Below are 14,665 nucleotides of genomic sequence, written 5' to 3'. Positions count from 1 at the left end.
CTACAGATGATCCTCAAAAACAAACAGGCGAACATGAAGCAGCCTCTAAAAATGTTTTCCACTGCTAAAGTTCACACACGCTCACAGAATATTACATCACTAATACGGCTGGAACCACAACTCTGTTTCCAAAAAAGTTGGGACTCACAGAATTCAATCATTTGCAAACAATCAGGGTTGTAAACGATGCTTCCACATTAAGGTTTGGGGGGGAAAGGAGCGAGATCTGAACACCAACTCGTTTCATGTCCAGTACACGCAGATCTGCAGCCAGCATCTACCAGCTGCTGAAGTTTTACACTCACTCTCCACATCCTCATTGTCAGCACTCAGTCTGGTACTTCACTCTCTGATGTGTCTCCTCCAGTCGCAGCATCGTTTATTTCCAGCTTGTCGTGTGGTTTTCTTTCTGTTTCCATTCCTGCCAACTTCCTGTTTTGCCTGTTTATCCATCATAAATATGCTAAATTGCTGTTGATATTACAACAAACTGCTAGATATCTTCACACACCAGACAAATAAATCTAATCAAATCTAGATATGTTCTGTGCAGAATAACATGGCTGTTCCTGCTCAGAGTTCCGGTTCCTGGTGATCAGGTAAACGTACTGCTGCACCGCCATATAAGTTCACCTCCGCTGTACTCGGGTGGAGGCAGAGGCAGTAAGTGAGAGTAAGTGTTTTTGTAGTTCATGTGAACTGACCCTTTAACCTGGAAGTGTGACACAAACAGCTGGTATGTGCGGGCAGCAGCGAACGAGAGAGGAGTGGACCGTCAGAGAAGTCATTGCCTGATAGAGAGGAGGGGGCCAGATAAGGTGGTGGGTCCCACAGACACAGAGGAAGCCTCCTATCGCAGGAAGCTCCTCTTGCAAATGTCAGATCCTCCTAATCGCCCCTCTACTTCCTGTTTCAGTCCCCCGAGCTGGACAGCATCACACGAGCTCTCACAGGGATACCCACAGCCGAGCGGGATCATACATATACTTACCCGTCCAGGCAGGCGTCCTACACAAACATCACATCCTGGTGGGGTTGAGGTCCACATCAAAGTGGATTACAGGGTGGATGAGGCCGGCGCTACAGTGAGCGCTGGCAGACATACCACTTATTATTTCTGACCTCGATATGTTGACGCCACCCTTGGGTCAGGGAACCCATGTCTTTTTCACTTCTGCTCACAAACACACACCAACATGTGATCTACTCGACGGGTAAATCACAACTTTCCATCGTCTAAACGACGTCTGCACGGTTGCTAATTGAGGAATGTGTGTGTGTGTCGACGGTGCTCCATAATAACCTCGGCCGAAAGGATGCAAAAATGGTTTCAAAGCACAAACACGCTGCGCTCCTCCTAACACGCTACCACACACACCGGCCCTATGGACACACACAAACGTCATAATCCCATCATTGAAAATACACACCGGGCTAATCCGCTCCCACACATCGCAACGCAGGGCAGTCACGGATGGGTCAGGACCCGCGGCAGAGTGCATCACAACCGAAAACATTTGGACTACAAAGCTGGTTAGTTTTCGAATTATTTAGATCCAGCTCAAGTGAAAGTGTGAAGCAGATGTGTGTGTGTGTGTGTGTGTGTGTGTGTGCGTGCTCAGCCTCTTGACTGGTGCAGTGATGCAAGGAGGCCTACCAGAGGGCGGCTGCTCCCACCTGAGAGACAGATGTTCGTGTTGTGTGTGTGTGTGTGTGTGTGTGTGTGTGTGTGCGAGTCCATGTGTCTAAACAGACAGACAGCAGAGGCCTGGACCTGCCACAGTCCCGCTGTAAAACGCACATCAGCGTGTATAAGAGCACCTCAGCGGGACACAACGCTCTACAAGCACTTACACATATATTCTGATTCTACGAATTTCTAAAAGAATCCGTCTGTAACACAACAGGTGGTGTTGTATTTCAGCCTTGATTCTCCGTATGTTTAAACATAGCCTGTGATCCATTTCCAAGATCTGAATCATCGCAGCGCTAATGTCATTTTGTCAACACGTGTCAATAAATGAGTGAGTGTTTCATTAAAGGAAAGAGGTTGTGTACAAGTGTGTAATTCTGGAGGGATGTTAGCAAGGAACTGTGAACACTTCCAGCAGCGACGTGCAGGAGAGAGAGAGAGAGTCTAAAAGGGGAACGGGAGGCGCGAGGAGAGAGGAGGAAAGGGAGAAAATTAAAACCATACATCCCATCCTGGAAATAACACATCCCCTACAGTGGATTTTCTTAGGATTTGCTATCGCTACAGTACGGAGAGGGGAATTAAAGCGTTGCCAAAAATAGTGAGTGTTTTCAATGTGGAGAGTTTAGTTTGTGTGTTCTGGGTCAGGGGCGATAGAGAAGGAGCTGGTATACTCAGGGAGTGTACAGCAGGGGCAGGGGCTGCTCTGGCCTGAGGGGAAGGGGCGACAGTTATAAGGGGAGGTGTGTGTGTGTATATGTGTGCCTTCTAATGTGTTTATTTTCTGGGGGGCTGAGTTTACACTGGCCTCACTGCAGCAATCCTCGCCGCAGACAGTCATTATCGCCGTATTTACGCCCACGCTGTGCGGACGCCGATGATAACGGCAGCCGACGGCCCCCTTCGCCAAAATGTTTCGCGCCATCTGCGGCGCCGCAGAGGAAACGTCACGACAGCCGGTTCATTCATCCCTCCATCTCTGCCCATCAGAGAGAGACGTTTACCTGGACCGAGAGTGGGCTGAGTCGGATGTGATAGCGCTGAGCTCGCAGACACAGCGCAGACGGCGAGCAGCTGTCAGCATCAAAGAGCAGTCGAGTGTGTGTGTGTGTGTGTGTGTGTGTGTGTGTGAGTGTGTGTGAGAGGCAGCCTGAGAGCACCAAGCAGCACACACAACTAAGAGAAGATAAGATGAAATGATGGAGAGGCAGATGGAAGATGTGATGGAGAAACAGGCTCTATTGATAGAAGGATTTCAACGACGGCCGAGCGTCTGTGCTCGATCGGACTGATTCAACTCAGCACAGCGAGAACACTCATCTACCAGGCGTGGACAGATTAACAGGAACACCTTACGGTTAGGGCTCAGACCTCTGCAGACCGCATTCTGTTCAGGAACAGTGCTCATTGGGCTGCTTGGTCTTCAGAGACAAGTAAACAAATTAAGCAAAAAACAAATAGAAAATATGATGGTTGATGTTGAAGTGGTGGAATTATATGCACATCAGGTAGGTGTGAGGCCAAATAAAAAAACAGCATCAAAGCAAAAAGTAACACCTGCACACTTAATTACACTTAATTTTTGGTGGCTCAGAGTCAGTGTGCAGGTGGTGTTTGCATTGATTTGGCCTTTGTGAAAGATGAGAATAATAAAAAACCCAGACATTTTGGACTGTTTATCAATGTGTTTAAAGCCACCAGGAGCGATGCAGGGCTGCTGGGCAGTTCTGGTATCATTAAGTCACATCAGAATTTGACCGATTTGGTTCAATAACATCTGGAAAGTCTAGAAGAGTTGCACAACTACATCAATTTATCCCGTTCATGTGTGCGTGGAGCCAACAGGAAGTCAGCCGAGGTCTTGAACGTGTATGCGCCTGCACCATGAGCCCAAAAACACAGAGGCCTCTGCTGCACCCAGTGCGAAACTTACACAGGAATACATGGGCCTCCATCTTCAGTATTGACAGTATCCACAGATGACAGATGAGAGCAGTTTGTCTCCGGAGAAATGAGGCCTGAAATCATGGGTGCTGAGACCACGTTAGCAGCCGCTCGCCTTCTTAGCTGCTTCCAAGATTCTGCTGAAACTGGCATGCAGAGATATTTTTTGAATGAACTTATTTTTTTCTGAGGCCGTGACCTCTGTTAGAGGAGAAAGAGACGTTCTCCAAAAACAGCAACAGACTGGACTGCTCGCGGTCATCGAAATTAAATCACAAATCTGATAATACAGCGACGGCGAGAACCAAAGCCTAATGGAATATTACGTCTTCATGCCAAAGTATGACCTGAGTATCATACTTGGAGTCTTTTTCATTCTTAGCTTAACTGAATTTTCTCTAACTGAATTATGTTTTCATCCACCAACCCGAAACTAGGGTACATGAGCTGCACACGCATGAGTCCAGAACCTCCAAGTGAAGGTCTCCACGGAACAACCACAGCCGGGGCGGCGTTTCATCCCTGAACGGTGGACATGAGGCACGCAGACCATTCAGTGACTGAGAAAGACAAAGCAGGAGTCCAAGCGTTCTCGGACTGGCTCAGTTTGTAGGCCTGTGTCTGGTCAGCTGAGCAGGAGGAGCAAGGAGATAAGCCTATCTCCCACTGTGTCCATCACACTACAGGAGACACAACAGAAAGTGACCAGACACCAGGCTGCAAGTAAAGAAAGACTCCTTTCTCCTCATTCCTTACTATCTATTGGCTGGTCCTGGAGTCCTCCATGGGGACACTTTGATAAGAGAGACCATTACGTCCTCATGATTTACGACCACCTTAAGACACTACCACCTAAGTATGACATGCACTAAAACAAAGCAGGAGTAAGGTATGGAGGACAAAAGAGCAGAAACTAAAGGGGGAAAATGGGGGAGGAGAGAAAAATGTGTATTTCTTAGTTTCTCTGTTAGATGAGGGGGTGTAAGAGGAGAGGGGCTGTAAAAAAAAAAAAAAAAAAGGAGGAGGAGGTTGGGGAGTAGGGGGGGGCGTTCCCGCTGGCTCGGGCCTTGATTAACACCAGGCCTCCTGACAGGAAATGACCCGGCCAGCTCATAGCGCCAGGAGAGCTTCCATCTGGTGTCGAGGCCGTGGAGGAATTCTCCACCCAGGACGGCTCACAACCGAGCAGAACAACGCCGAGCTGAACGTTAACGTCCAAGAGCGCGAGATTGGTCCCACGGCTCGGAAAGGACGTTGACGCACAGAGCGTCGTCCCGTTCCTGTTGTTGTTTGAGGGCGTAGCCGCCAAAAGCGCCAAATTTGCTCCAGGCATCAAAAATCATGACCACATCACTGGATTTTATTGACAGTCCATGCAGCCAAAAGTTTACAGCTGGACGTCTATTGCGGGGTGTGAGGTGGAAGTGGGTTAGAGAACACTGAAAAACTGGAGGAAGCTGCACTGGTCAGGGGTGGGAGGGGGCGGGGAGAGAGCGAGGGGACAGCTTGGGGAGGAAAGCGGGTAAATTAGGACAGGTCATCTTTCACTGCTGACTGGAATCCTCAACGTAAACAAGTTCTTCCGCACCAACAGATAAAACGCAGATATACTGTAAAACGAAGTGGCTCTGCTACAAAACAGACGCACACACAGTCTACCGAGCTCGCACACTTGTTCATGGATGCTGTCAGAGCCAAGACATTTGTTTCTGGGGCCATCCATAGAAAAAGCACACATGTTGCTTACATGTTCGTAGACAAACGCTCCCAAAGACCCTCTTTAAATTCTCCGTCTCTTAGTCTCAGTGCTGCACAGGCTTTAAGCACAAACGTACGCATGCAGATCAAAAGGGACGTCTTCCCAGAGGAGCCAGGGAGCGTCCCTGCAGAGGACGGGAGAGGCCAGCGGGTAGAGCGCCTTGGCCGGACTCCTCCGCTGACCCTCCGTCAAAGGGTCACAGACTGACCCCCGCCTGCACCGACGCGTGTGCAGGGGCCAGGGGCCGCCTTCTCAGTTAGAGTCCCTCTGGAGCCTGTATGTGCGTCTGGTATGCGTTTCTGCCTTCGTTCACTTGAGCGAGTGCGTGTTTATCTCTTTGCGAGTCTGCGTGGGATGGCGATAGTGTCCTTTTTCATTCTACAAGACCAATTCCCAGCGGAGATATAAGTGCTTACGAGTCTTTTATGATGTGCATTTCCTGTCATAAATAAGAGCAGAGGAATTCTCCGCTGAGCGCTAACACACTCCATAAAACAAACAGAGGTGTAAACTAGGCTGCGGGCCAGATCTGAGGAATCTGCCCGACAACCCACCACACGCCTGACAACATGTGATGGTTTGCTCCTGGGTGACAATAATACAGGTATCAACGACAATTTGACAAAAATGCCTTTAAAACTACAAACGCAATGCCTCAAAATGATTAAAAAGCCCTTTTAATTGATTTCGCTGCCGAGCCAAAATGAAATTTTCCACAGTACTGAAGCTGTAGAGGTCATTATCATTTTGGATTACTGTCCTACAGTAAGTGACTGATGGGAGTTTTACGACGCTGGTGAGAAATATGTAGTGGTTTCTGATTAAGCAGACTGTGGATCCTCATGTGAATTTTGTGGAATCAACTAACAACCGTCATCAATGATATCTATAATTTCTGCAGTTGGATGGGTGCACTTCATTCATTGAAGTAAAGGCACATGACCAGCGTATTGGCAGACTTCCCAGCATGCATTGTTTGAAAGAAAAAACTCCAGACAAAACAAACGTGATGGAAACTTCTAAGATAAGCTGTGATCGTCAACTCCAGCGACCGTCCACTTATCAGAAGGCCGGCGGATCGATCCCCGGCAGAGGCCGAGGCAGAGGCAAGATACTGAACCCAAAATCGCTCCTGATGCTGCGCCATGAGTGTGTGAGTGTGTGTGAATGGTTAATGCCTGTAATGACCATAGTACGACTGTGTGTGTGAATGCAGACTTGTGTTGTAAAAAGCAGTACAGTCTATTTACAATCCATTTAATAATAATTAATACTATATTTACCACGATTAAGCTTACCTCCATTCAGTTCATCATGTTGTTTTACAGAGTAATGATGGAGCCTGTTGCAATAGAAAAACTATGATTGTGTGTGTAGAATATTGATCCATCACACCAAGTTAAAACCTCCAAACTAATTCCAGGTCAGTGTCTCAGCTGTTAAAGGCAAGCGGAGCGTCAAACAGATCTTTCAAAGCTCATCAACTGCTCTTAAAGGAAAACAACTGTTTGTACAGTACAAATACTTTCTTGATCCGTCAGAGACTGCACAGAATAACAGACAATAATCATTGACAGGAACTGCATGCTGATTCATCGCTACTGAGACAAATACTTGAACCTGTTTGCATGCAGTCACAATGCATAGAGACAAGACAAAATGACCTGATGAGAAAAAACCATGCGATAGTTGAAGCATTGATCACTCTGCGGTGAGCATGTCTGTGATGGAGGCTCACAGTTACAGTCTTTTCATGTGAGGCGGTGATGACAGAATGAATGTTGTTACAGAGTGCTAATACTCCTGCTCATCTACTGTGCACTGCCATGTTGCTCCTCCACTTTAGAGCCATTTGCTGTCTTGCAAATCTGTTACCTGCAAACAAAACGATCAGACTGTCCTCCCATGAGTCTAAATCAGTGCAACCTACAGGAGAAAAAAGTAGAAAGTGGGATGGATGCAAGGATACAAGAGAGCCAGTATGGAGACCCGACCACAGTGCTGACTTGGGAGCAGACTTGGTGGGGTGTGAGTCTGGGGGTCTGATCGTGCCTCTGTGTGTGGCCCTGCCTGTTAACCAGGCCTGTCTGGCCCGGCAGTGAGGAGCTGATGAGCCTCTGTTAATTAAAGCCTGAGCTCCGTGTCATCAGCTTATCTGATGAAGTGAAGTAGAGAGAACAACGCCACTAGCTGCTTAGTTCATCCTGGGGTCTACGGTTTTCACCTCATACATGTATGTGTGTGTATGTGGCTGCGTGTTTGTGTAACAGAGGAGGAAGTAAAGAAAGACCACCAATTAAAAATAATTGGGACTAATTTCATGAACACAGTGCAACAGGGGAAATATATTTAATCAGGCGCGATCATGAGGCTAACTTATGCTCCACTTCCCCCTGCGACCAGCCTGGTGCTTTAGGGCCTCAGAGAGAGGGCAGGAGAAGGAAACGCAGGGTGGTAAAAAAGAGAGAAAGAGGGAGAAAGAGGGAGAAATGGAAAAGGACATTTAAAAAAAAAAACAAAGAGAAAAGTTTAAGAAGTAGGCAGACGGAGAGTTGGTGGCCAGAGTTATGTGTGATCCCTTTCATGTCCCTCGACTGGCCCGTGTGGCTGTGCCAACCCAAACAGCAGCATTGGGGAGGTCCGACTCTCCCACTGCTCCCCTCTTCCTTGCCCCGTGCACACCCCACTGACAGGATGAATAACAAACCCAATGTGTGTCTGAGGCAGAGAGAGAGGGAGAGAGGCATGACATGAAACCAGCAATTTCACTCAAAACTCACGTCTCGAAAAACTTATTTTGCGACCTTTTTCCCTTTTTCTGTCGCTGCTGCTTGTAAATCACTATCATCACCATCTGGGGACTGGGATTTCACATTCTCACTACTGGAGCTGCACACCCACACACAGACAAACTATGATCCATCAGCTAGCTGCATGTCCTGGGGTGGAGAATTAGGAACATTTGGGTTGGCCTGCTCTCTTGCTTGGCCTACTGTACCCCAACGCTGCGAGAAAAGAAGAAAAAATGAGAAAAAAAAAAAAAAAAGAGGGTGGAGGTTTGATTCTGCACCAAAGGAAAACAAGATCCACCAAGGCTGACAGGAAACAAATCCAGAAAGAAGTCTGAGGAACACTCATTTTCACTCCCTCACCAGCATCAATGTCGTTTTTGCCACAACTGAACCAGGGATTAACAGTAACTGCTCGGAGCTATTTACAACCTGCACACATCACACACACCACCCATGCACACCACAGACAGTCTGGCAGCAGCCAATCAGACTAAAGGTTTCAGCAGAGCGGTGGGCTCCTCATCCAATCACGCTGTTTGTTCTCCGTTTGCGGCGCTGCCCGTGACCAATCCGGCTCTTTCCCCACGTGTGGTTGGCTGTGGAGCGTTTGGTTTAAGAGCTCATTTCCCAGGCTGCAATAAGCGGAACCATTTTCCTGGATAAATACTGTTCAAGCCTTTAATCAAAGCCATGTCCTTAGACAATAATGCAGACATATTGCACTGTACTGCATAGTATCAGCGTTCAGTTCTCATGCATTTCACACGCATTGTGTACCCAAAGCAAACATACAGACAGAGCAAAACTTCTTGAAAAGTTCATATTAGGACATTTCTAGGAGTCAGTGGAGGCTGCTCTACAGTCCTCCCTCTGGTGTGAAACTGCGAGATGAACCACTGTGGTGAGAGCCATTATTTAAAAGGCTATTTTCTTATTGTCAACAAATCCCATGAAAAGACCAAAACAAACAACAAATTAATCTTTCTAACAAATATTGCCTGTTGAGCCTCAGCCTGTTACAGAGAGTCAATATAGCTCCACTGTTGTCCCAAAATTATACATTAAACACTTTAATGAGCCACATTATTGCACAGATATATGTTCCTTTATCCCCACAAACATAGGACTGTGGTTTATTTTAAGTCCAGTCCCACATGCATCATCCTGCTGCTGTTTGCAACTTCAGAAAAAATGCACTTCTAGTTGTTTCGATGAACCGATGTAGCTAGCAAGCTAAAATGCTAACATGCTTGCCAGCTTCGCTCAATTTTCTCTGTTCTGTGCTGTTTACTCCCCCGTGGTGTTTTGTTCACTTTGCTGCACCACTTTGTTCAATAAAGTTGTTGAAGGGGGAAAGTAAAGCTCTGCGAGCTAACGAGCTTGATCGCAGTCAGTTAGCGAGCTCGTTAGCTCAGCTTGGTTGCTAACAGGATGCTAAGTTCATGCTTTTTATGCAAAAGACGTGTTAGTACCATCGACTGGTCTCTCAACTGTCTGCAAATCTTTGCTCTTTTGCATACTCCAACAGGTTGTTACATAAAATTGAATAATCTACGACGGTTTCCTCAATTTTGGACTGTACGGCTCTCCGTTCCCTCAGATGTCAGCACTGTGAAGATGGCTTGATGTGAACTGAAGGGTCAGCATTCATCCAAGTCGAAATCAACATGAAATATGTGCGCAGATTTACTTTTCTCTCACGACCAAATAAACTGAACAGATTGCGGCAATTCCACTGGAATGAACTCGTTTGGGCTTGAAACAGAGCTGTCTTAAAACTTTTACCAGGCTTTTATCCTTAAAATATCACTACACACAGATAAAGGTCCATGTGATGGATTATGCAACAAGCCAAACCAGCTGACTGCCTCGTTGTAAAAAACAATGTGTTCAGAGAAGTTAAAAACCGCACCGCAGAACACACAAGTCCAGCAGGCTGACAGGAAGCACAGCGCAGACAACAAACGTACAGCGTACAGTTGTCTGAGGAACACCATTTCCTGAAGATGCTCTTTAATTAAGTTCCCAGAAGGAGGTAGTTAGCGAGGTCGGGGTGTGTTGCATTAGACTGTCCTGCATCCTGCCCTAAACTCACTTGTCCTTATTCCTTCTCTTTGCTTCTGGCATTCTCCTGCGTGTATATTGTTCTTGTGCTTCTGCACCCTGTTTGTACATGCACTGTAGCCAAGGAACAAAATAGAGGAATTTGTAAAAACACTGTTCTCATGGTGACCAGGTTTCATTCAACGTCTGGTTTCCATTTGAGTCCTTTAATTGGGGAGAATGTCACAATCAGTGTTTTGCTCTGGATGCAGAGAGACGACCTCCCGCCTCATGTTACCCCAGCCAAGCACTTCATCGACTGCCATAAAAACCCTTCAACAGACGCCCGTGCACGTGCATACACACGCGCTAATCTAAAAGCAGAGTGCGCACACCCCTGAGCGCCTCTGAATGGGCAAGACACACATAGTTTTTCTGTCTAAAACACACCTGGCACACTATGACAGGGTAATTTCCAACGAAGTGTTTATAACAGAGAGTCAGGTTTTTAACATGAGCCACATCTCTAAGCCGGTGCCTGCCAAGAGGCCCCTCGACTCCAAGCTGCACTTAGCCAAGTAGAACAGGAAGAGAGAGGGACGGAGTATGAGAAGGAAAGGAGTGAAAAAGAGCGATCAACAATCTTTATTAGTGCTTTACATAGATTTACTGACCCTATATATACTATATGAGCTTATGCGCGATATGAGATGAAAACCCAAACAGCCGTATATTATTTCAGGGTGTGTGCTAAGGTATGGAGCGGGCCAAAACTAAAAGTAGCTCTAATTATGAACTATGTGGCAGGGGAGGAGACCATGTGTGTACAGACTCAAGGTTAAAGACGCTATTACTCTGGGAGGTACAGCTAGCTGTGGTGAGGAGGTAGACAGTTAATTCAGCTCAAGGGCCGGCCTTGATCTGCTCTACCACACAGTTACCAGCTCAGCTAAACCAGCAGAGGCTGCACGGAGGATTCAAAGAAACCAGCAGACACGTGCGCACGTGCACGTCCTGAACCACAAACAAATATGTTTCCTATATGTGCATGCTGTATAAGTAAATCTCATTGTCATGGCAGAGGAGCTGTTGATGCTAAACTGAACGGTAATTTCTCTCTCACACTCATCCACATGCAAGCTCAGACGTTCCCACACTTCACTGTTTGTGTAGCTGCTTGCCACACCGACCAGAATGTGTGTGTGTAGGTGTGTGTGTGCATGAAAGAATGTGATGTGAAGATGTAAAGAGAGGGATGAGGTGTGAAGACTTTGATAAAAATCCGCCCATTAACAGCACTGGAGGCAGACAGAGGAAATAAACTATCAGCTGTTCCCACTCTCCTACTCCAGTTTCTCTCCTCTTAGACCATCACTTAATTTGGCACACTGGGCAAGCTCCTGGAAGTAATCATGAAATTGTGTTCACGTTAACTCTCTCTCACCGGTCAGTTTCTGGAGCATGGGGCTGAGCTCGGTCTCGCGGGTGATGACGAGGGTGAGCGCTCCTATCAGTTCCCTCTCCAGCTTCTCCAGCTCCTCCTCCTCCTCCTCGGTGTCCTGGTCTGCGGGCTGCGCCTCGTCAGCCAGGGAGTACAGGTAAACCAGCAGGAGGATCAGCTCATCGGGCCCGCATTCGTCCTCCCTGGACCTCGACCCCGAGGCCACGCTGTCCTCGCCTCCGCGGGGCTTCATCAAGGGCAGCAGCTGCCTCAGTACAGCGGGGAAATCAGAGTCTCCGAGAGCCTGAACACAACCAACAGACACAGAGGTACATGGAACATGGGTGGTTGGTCAGAAGGCAGCTTTTTCTGTACCTAGAGACGTAAGAGGGGATTCATAAGTGTGATTTTTACTGACCGTAGCACAAAATGACCAGAGGCCCCATATGGACGTTGATTAAAGTGGAAGTTTTACACATCAAAGTCTGTTTACAGGTGTGGAGAGTATATGTGGAAAAAAGGTGCATATATGCTTCAGTGGCTCGAGACGGAGCGGTGAAAAGTCTCATAAACTGCCTCGAGTGATGTCACTTGAGTCAGCGACAGTTGGGTGTTAAGAAGTTTGAAAGTTAACAAAAATCTGGGGCTGTGGAGCTAATAAGAAGTGACTTCCTCGCTACGCTAGCCGCTAATAGTATGACACACCTGAATCTCTGCTCCAATTGTCAGTGGTTGAGTTGCATTGTGGGTAATATGGGTGCCAGGTTTTGACAGGGATGCACAATGTGTGGAAACAGGGGGACACGTGCTAATAAATGCATTCAATCTTTGTTTAGTCAAAAACTGAAGTGTAAAAACAACAAGTTCTAATTGATTAATTAGCTGCCCCCCCCCCCCCCCCATCTACACCATTTAATATTACCTTTTCATTAGCCTGCACTGTTATCAGTTGGTGTCCTTGTGTCGGTGGTAAAAACGCTGTAAGTGTTTAAATTAAGAGCCCAGTGTGAGTGAGCTCATCGCTCCATTCGCCAATTTTACAGCTCTGCGAGTGGCTGAGGTAACGGTTAATTTTCTTTCATTCTTCTGTTGGATTTGCATGGGCACTGAACTGTTTTCTGCCTCTCACTATTACACACACACACATACACACACAAGCACACACACATTCACAAATCCAACATTTGGGGCAATGTTTAGGTGCAGTGACCTGTTTTTGTGAGCCTGTCTGAGCAGGTCTGAATAGTCCCTCGCGATGGTTGCGCTCTAGTCCAACATGCTGTAGATCACCGGACCGTTTACAGAACACTGGCCAGTCTCACAACAAGGGTGAGCTCATAGAGCTATAAAACAAGGGTGTGGAGCTAATCTGTCTGATGAACAGCACGAAAATTGAATGAAAAATTGTGCTGAAAGGGGGAAACGGAGGCAACGGGGTCACAGAGTGGAGAAAGACCGTGAAAAATACAGCAGGGAAGAGCGGAGAGTGGGGAGAGATACCAAGACATTACAAGAGGAATTAAGTTTCAGATGATAGTATAAAAGGAATGATTGTTGACAGAGGACAGTATGTTTGTGGCGGATAGAGCTACAAATGCCCCGGTGGATATAAATCATTTTAACGAGGGATTCCTCTGTGAGGAGCTTTGTGTTCCTCTCACCAAGACAAACAGGCTCTGAGAATGAGGAGCTTTGGACCTTGTGGTGGGCCCACAGGGAGGATCCCATGTCTGACCCAGAAGAACTCTTCACTGAGCCAAAGGCGCAACACGATCAGACCCAATGACCGAGAGCCAAAGCCACGGAGCTGACTGACTGCCCCTCACGAAGCAACGGCGGAGGAGAAGACTTCCTGGAAAACGTCCCTCGTGGAGCGCGTTCACAATACGAGGTCCACATCATCGACTCCGACGAGATTTGTTCCTTAACCATTAAGTTAAACTTAGTCACTGCATGAACAGACTCTGCTGAAGGTGACACCCGCATCAGTCACATCCTCCCAACATCCAAGGTATCAGGAGAACACGCTCTCCTCCAACAGCTCCTCCCTGCCTCAGAGCCCAGCCAGCACTCGGCCCTCTGGAGCGTTCAAGCACAATCTCACCGCACATTTCTCTTCTTAAACATTGTGAAATCAAATACCTCTCCAAGTTGCACTCGTTCAAACTGCCAAACAATGTTTGGGACCTTTCCCTCGCTCGGGACGGCAGTGAGGAGAGAAATACAAAGGGCGTTAAGGGCTCCTTGTTGAAATGCAAACGGCTAAGCGCTCTCTCTTTCATCTCTCACTTTAGAGCCGTCGATCGCCTACACAGCTGTCAGGAGGACATTCATGTGATCGCCGGGCTTCCAGAGAAGCACGCCCACTGCCAGCAAGTTACTTTTTCATCCTGAGCAGAGCTGGCCTGAGAAGTACCTGCTGCCATGTAACTTTGGCATCAGGAGATCTCAGCGGGTCAGTGGAGAGAGGAGGAGCTGAGAGAGGAGCTCCGGAGGGACTCCGGGCCTCCACATCACCCTCAAGAACAACTTCACTCAAAGCTGAACGAGTGCTCCCTCCTGGGCCTCCGAGCCCTCTGACTGTGGGCATCCAGTTTTTCTGTATTATTCTTCAACATGTGGTCTTAACTACTGTTTGACAGGCTGCAGGTTGGTCAGCATAACTGCCAGATATTGAAAGGGTTATTGGTTTGATTATGCTGCTACCTTGTGTAAAACAAGTATTTATTAAAAGCAGAAGCACGCCTGTTATCATTTAGATCATCATGATCATGATAGTGTTGGAATATTCAGAAGAGGCCTGTCGGAGCTTCACTGTATTACCTCGACAATAAAGACAAATAAAGTTAAAGTACATAATTCAAAATGACGACTTTTTCAGATCTAGTTACCAACTATGGTTCAAAACCTTTCTGACGTTGCTCGTCACATGTTGTGGCCACAGTGTGAGCGTTTCAAGCAAAGGGTTTTCATTTCTTAAACTGTTTCATCTG

At 47.2% G+C, this 14,665-nt stretch overlaps 1 protein-coding gene across 1 annotated transcript in view; it reads right to left on the bottom strand.

The window, feature by feature from the left end:
- The window catches only part of scfd2 (sec1 family domain containing 2), an 83,422-nt gene that overhangs the window by 33,140 nt on the left and 35,617 nt on the right, over nt 1-14,665 (bottom strand). The window contains exon 5 of the mRNA XM_076727274.1: nt 11,676-11,976. Within this exon, the coding sequence (XP_076583389.1) occupies nt 11,676-11,976 (301 nt within the window). The remainder of the gene's footprint in view (nt 1-11,675; nt 11,977-14,665) is intronic.

The sequence above is a fragment of the Chaetodon auriga genome, chromosome 3 (genome assembly GCF_051107435.1).
Source record: "Chaetodon auriga isolate fChaAug3 chromosome 3, fChaAug3.hap1, whole genome shotgun sequence".
Classification (NCBI taxonomy): domain Eukaryota; kingdom Metazoa; phylum Chordata; class Actinopteri; order Chaetodontiformes; family Chaetodontidae; genus Chaetodon; species Chaetodon auriga.
The sequence above is the reverse complement of the archived record's forward strand: the minus strand, read 5'-3'. Positions and strand labels throughout refer to the sequence as shown.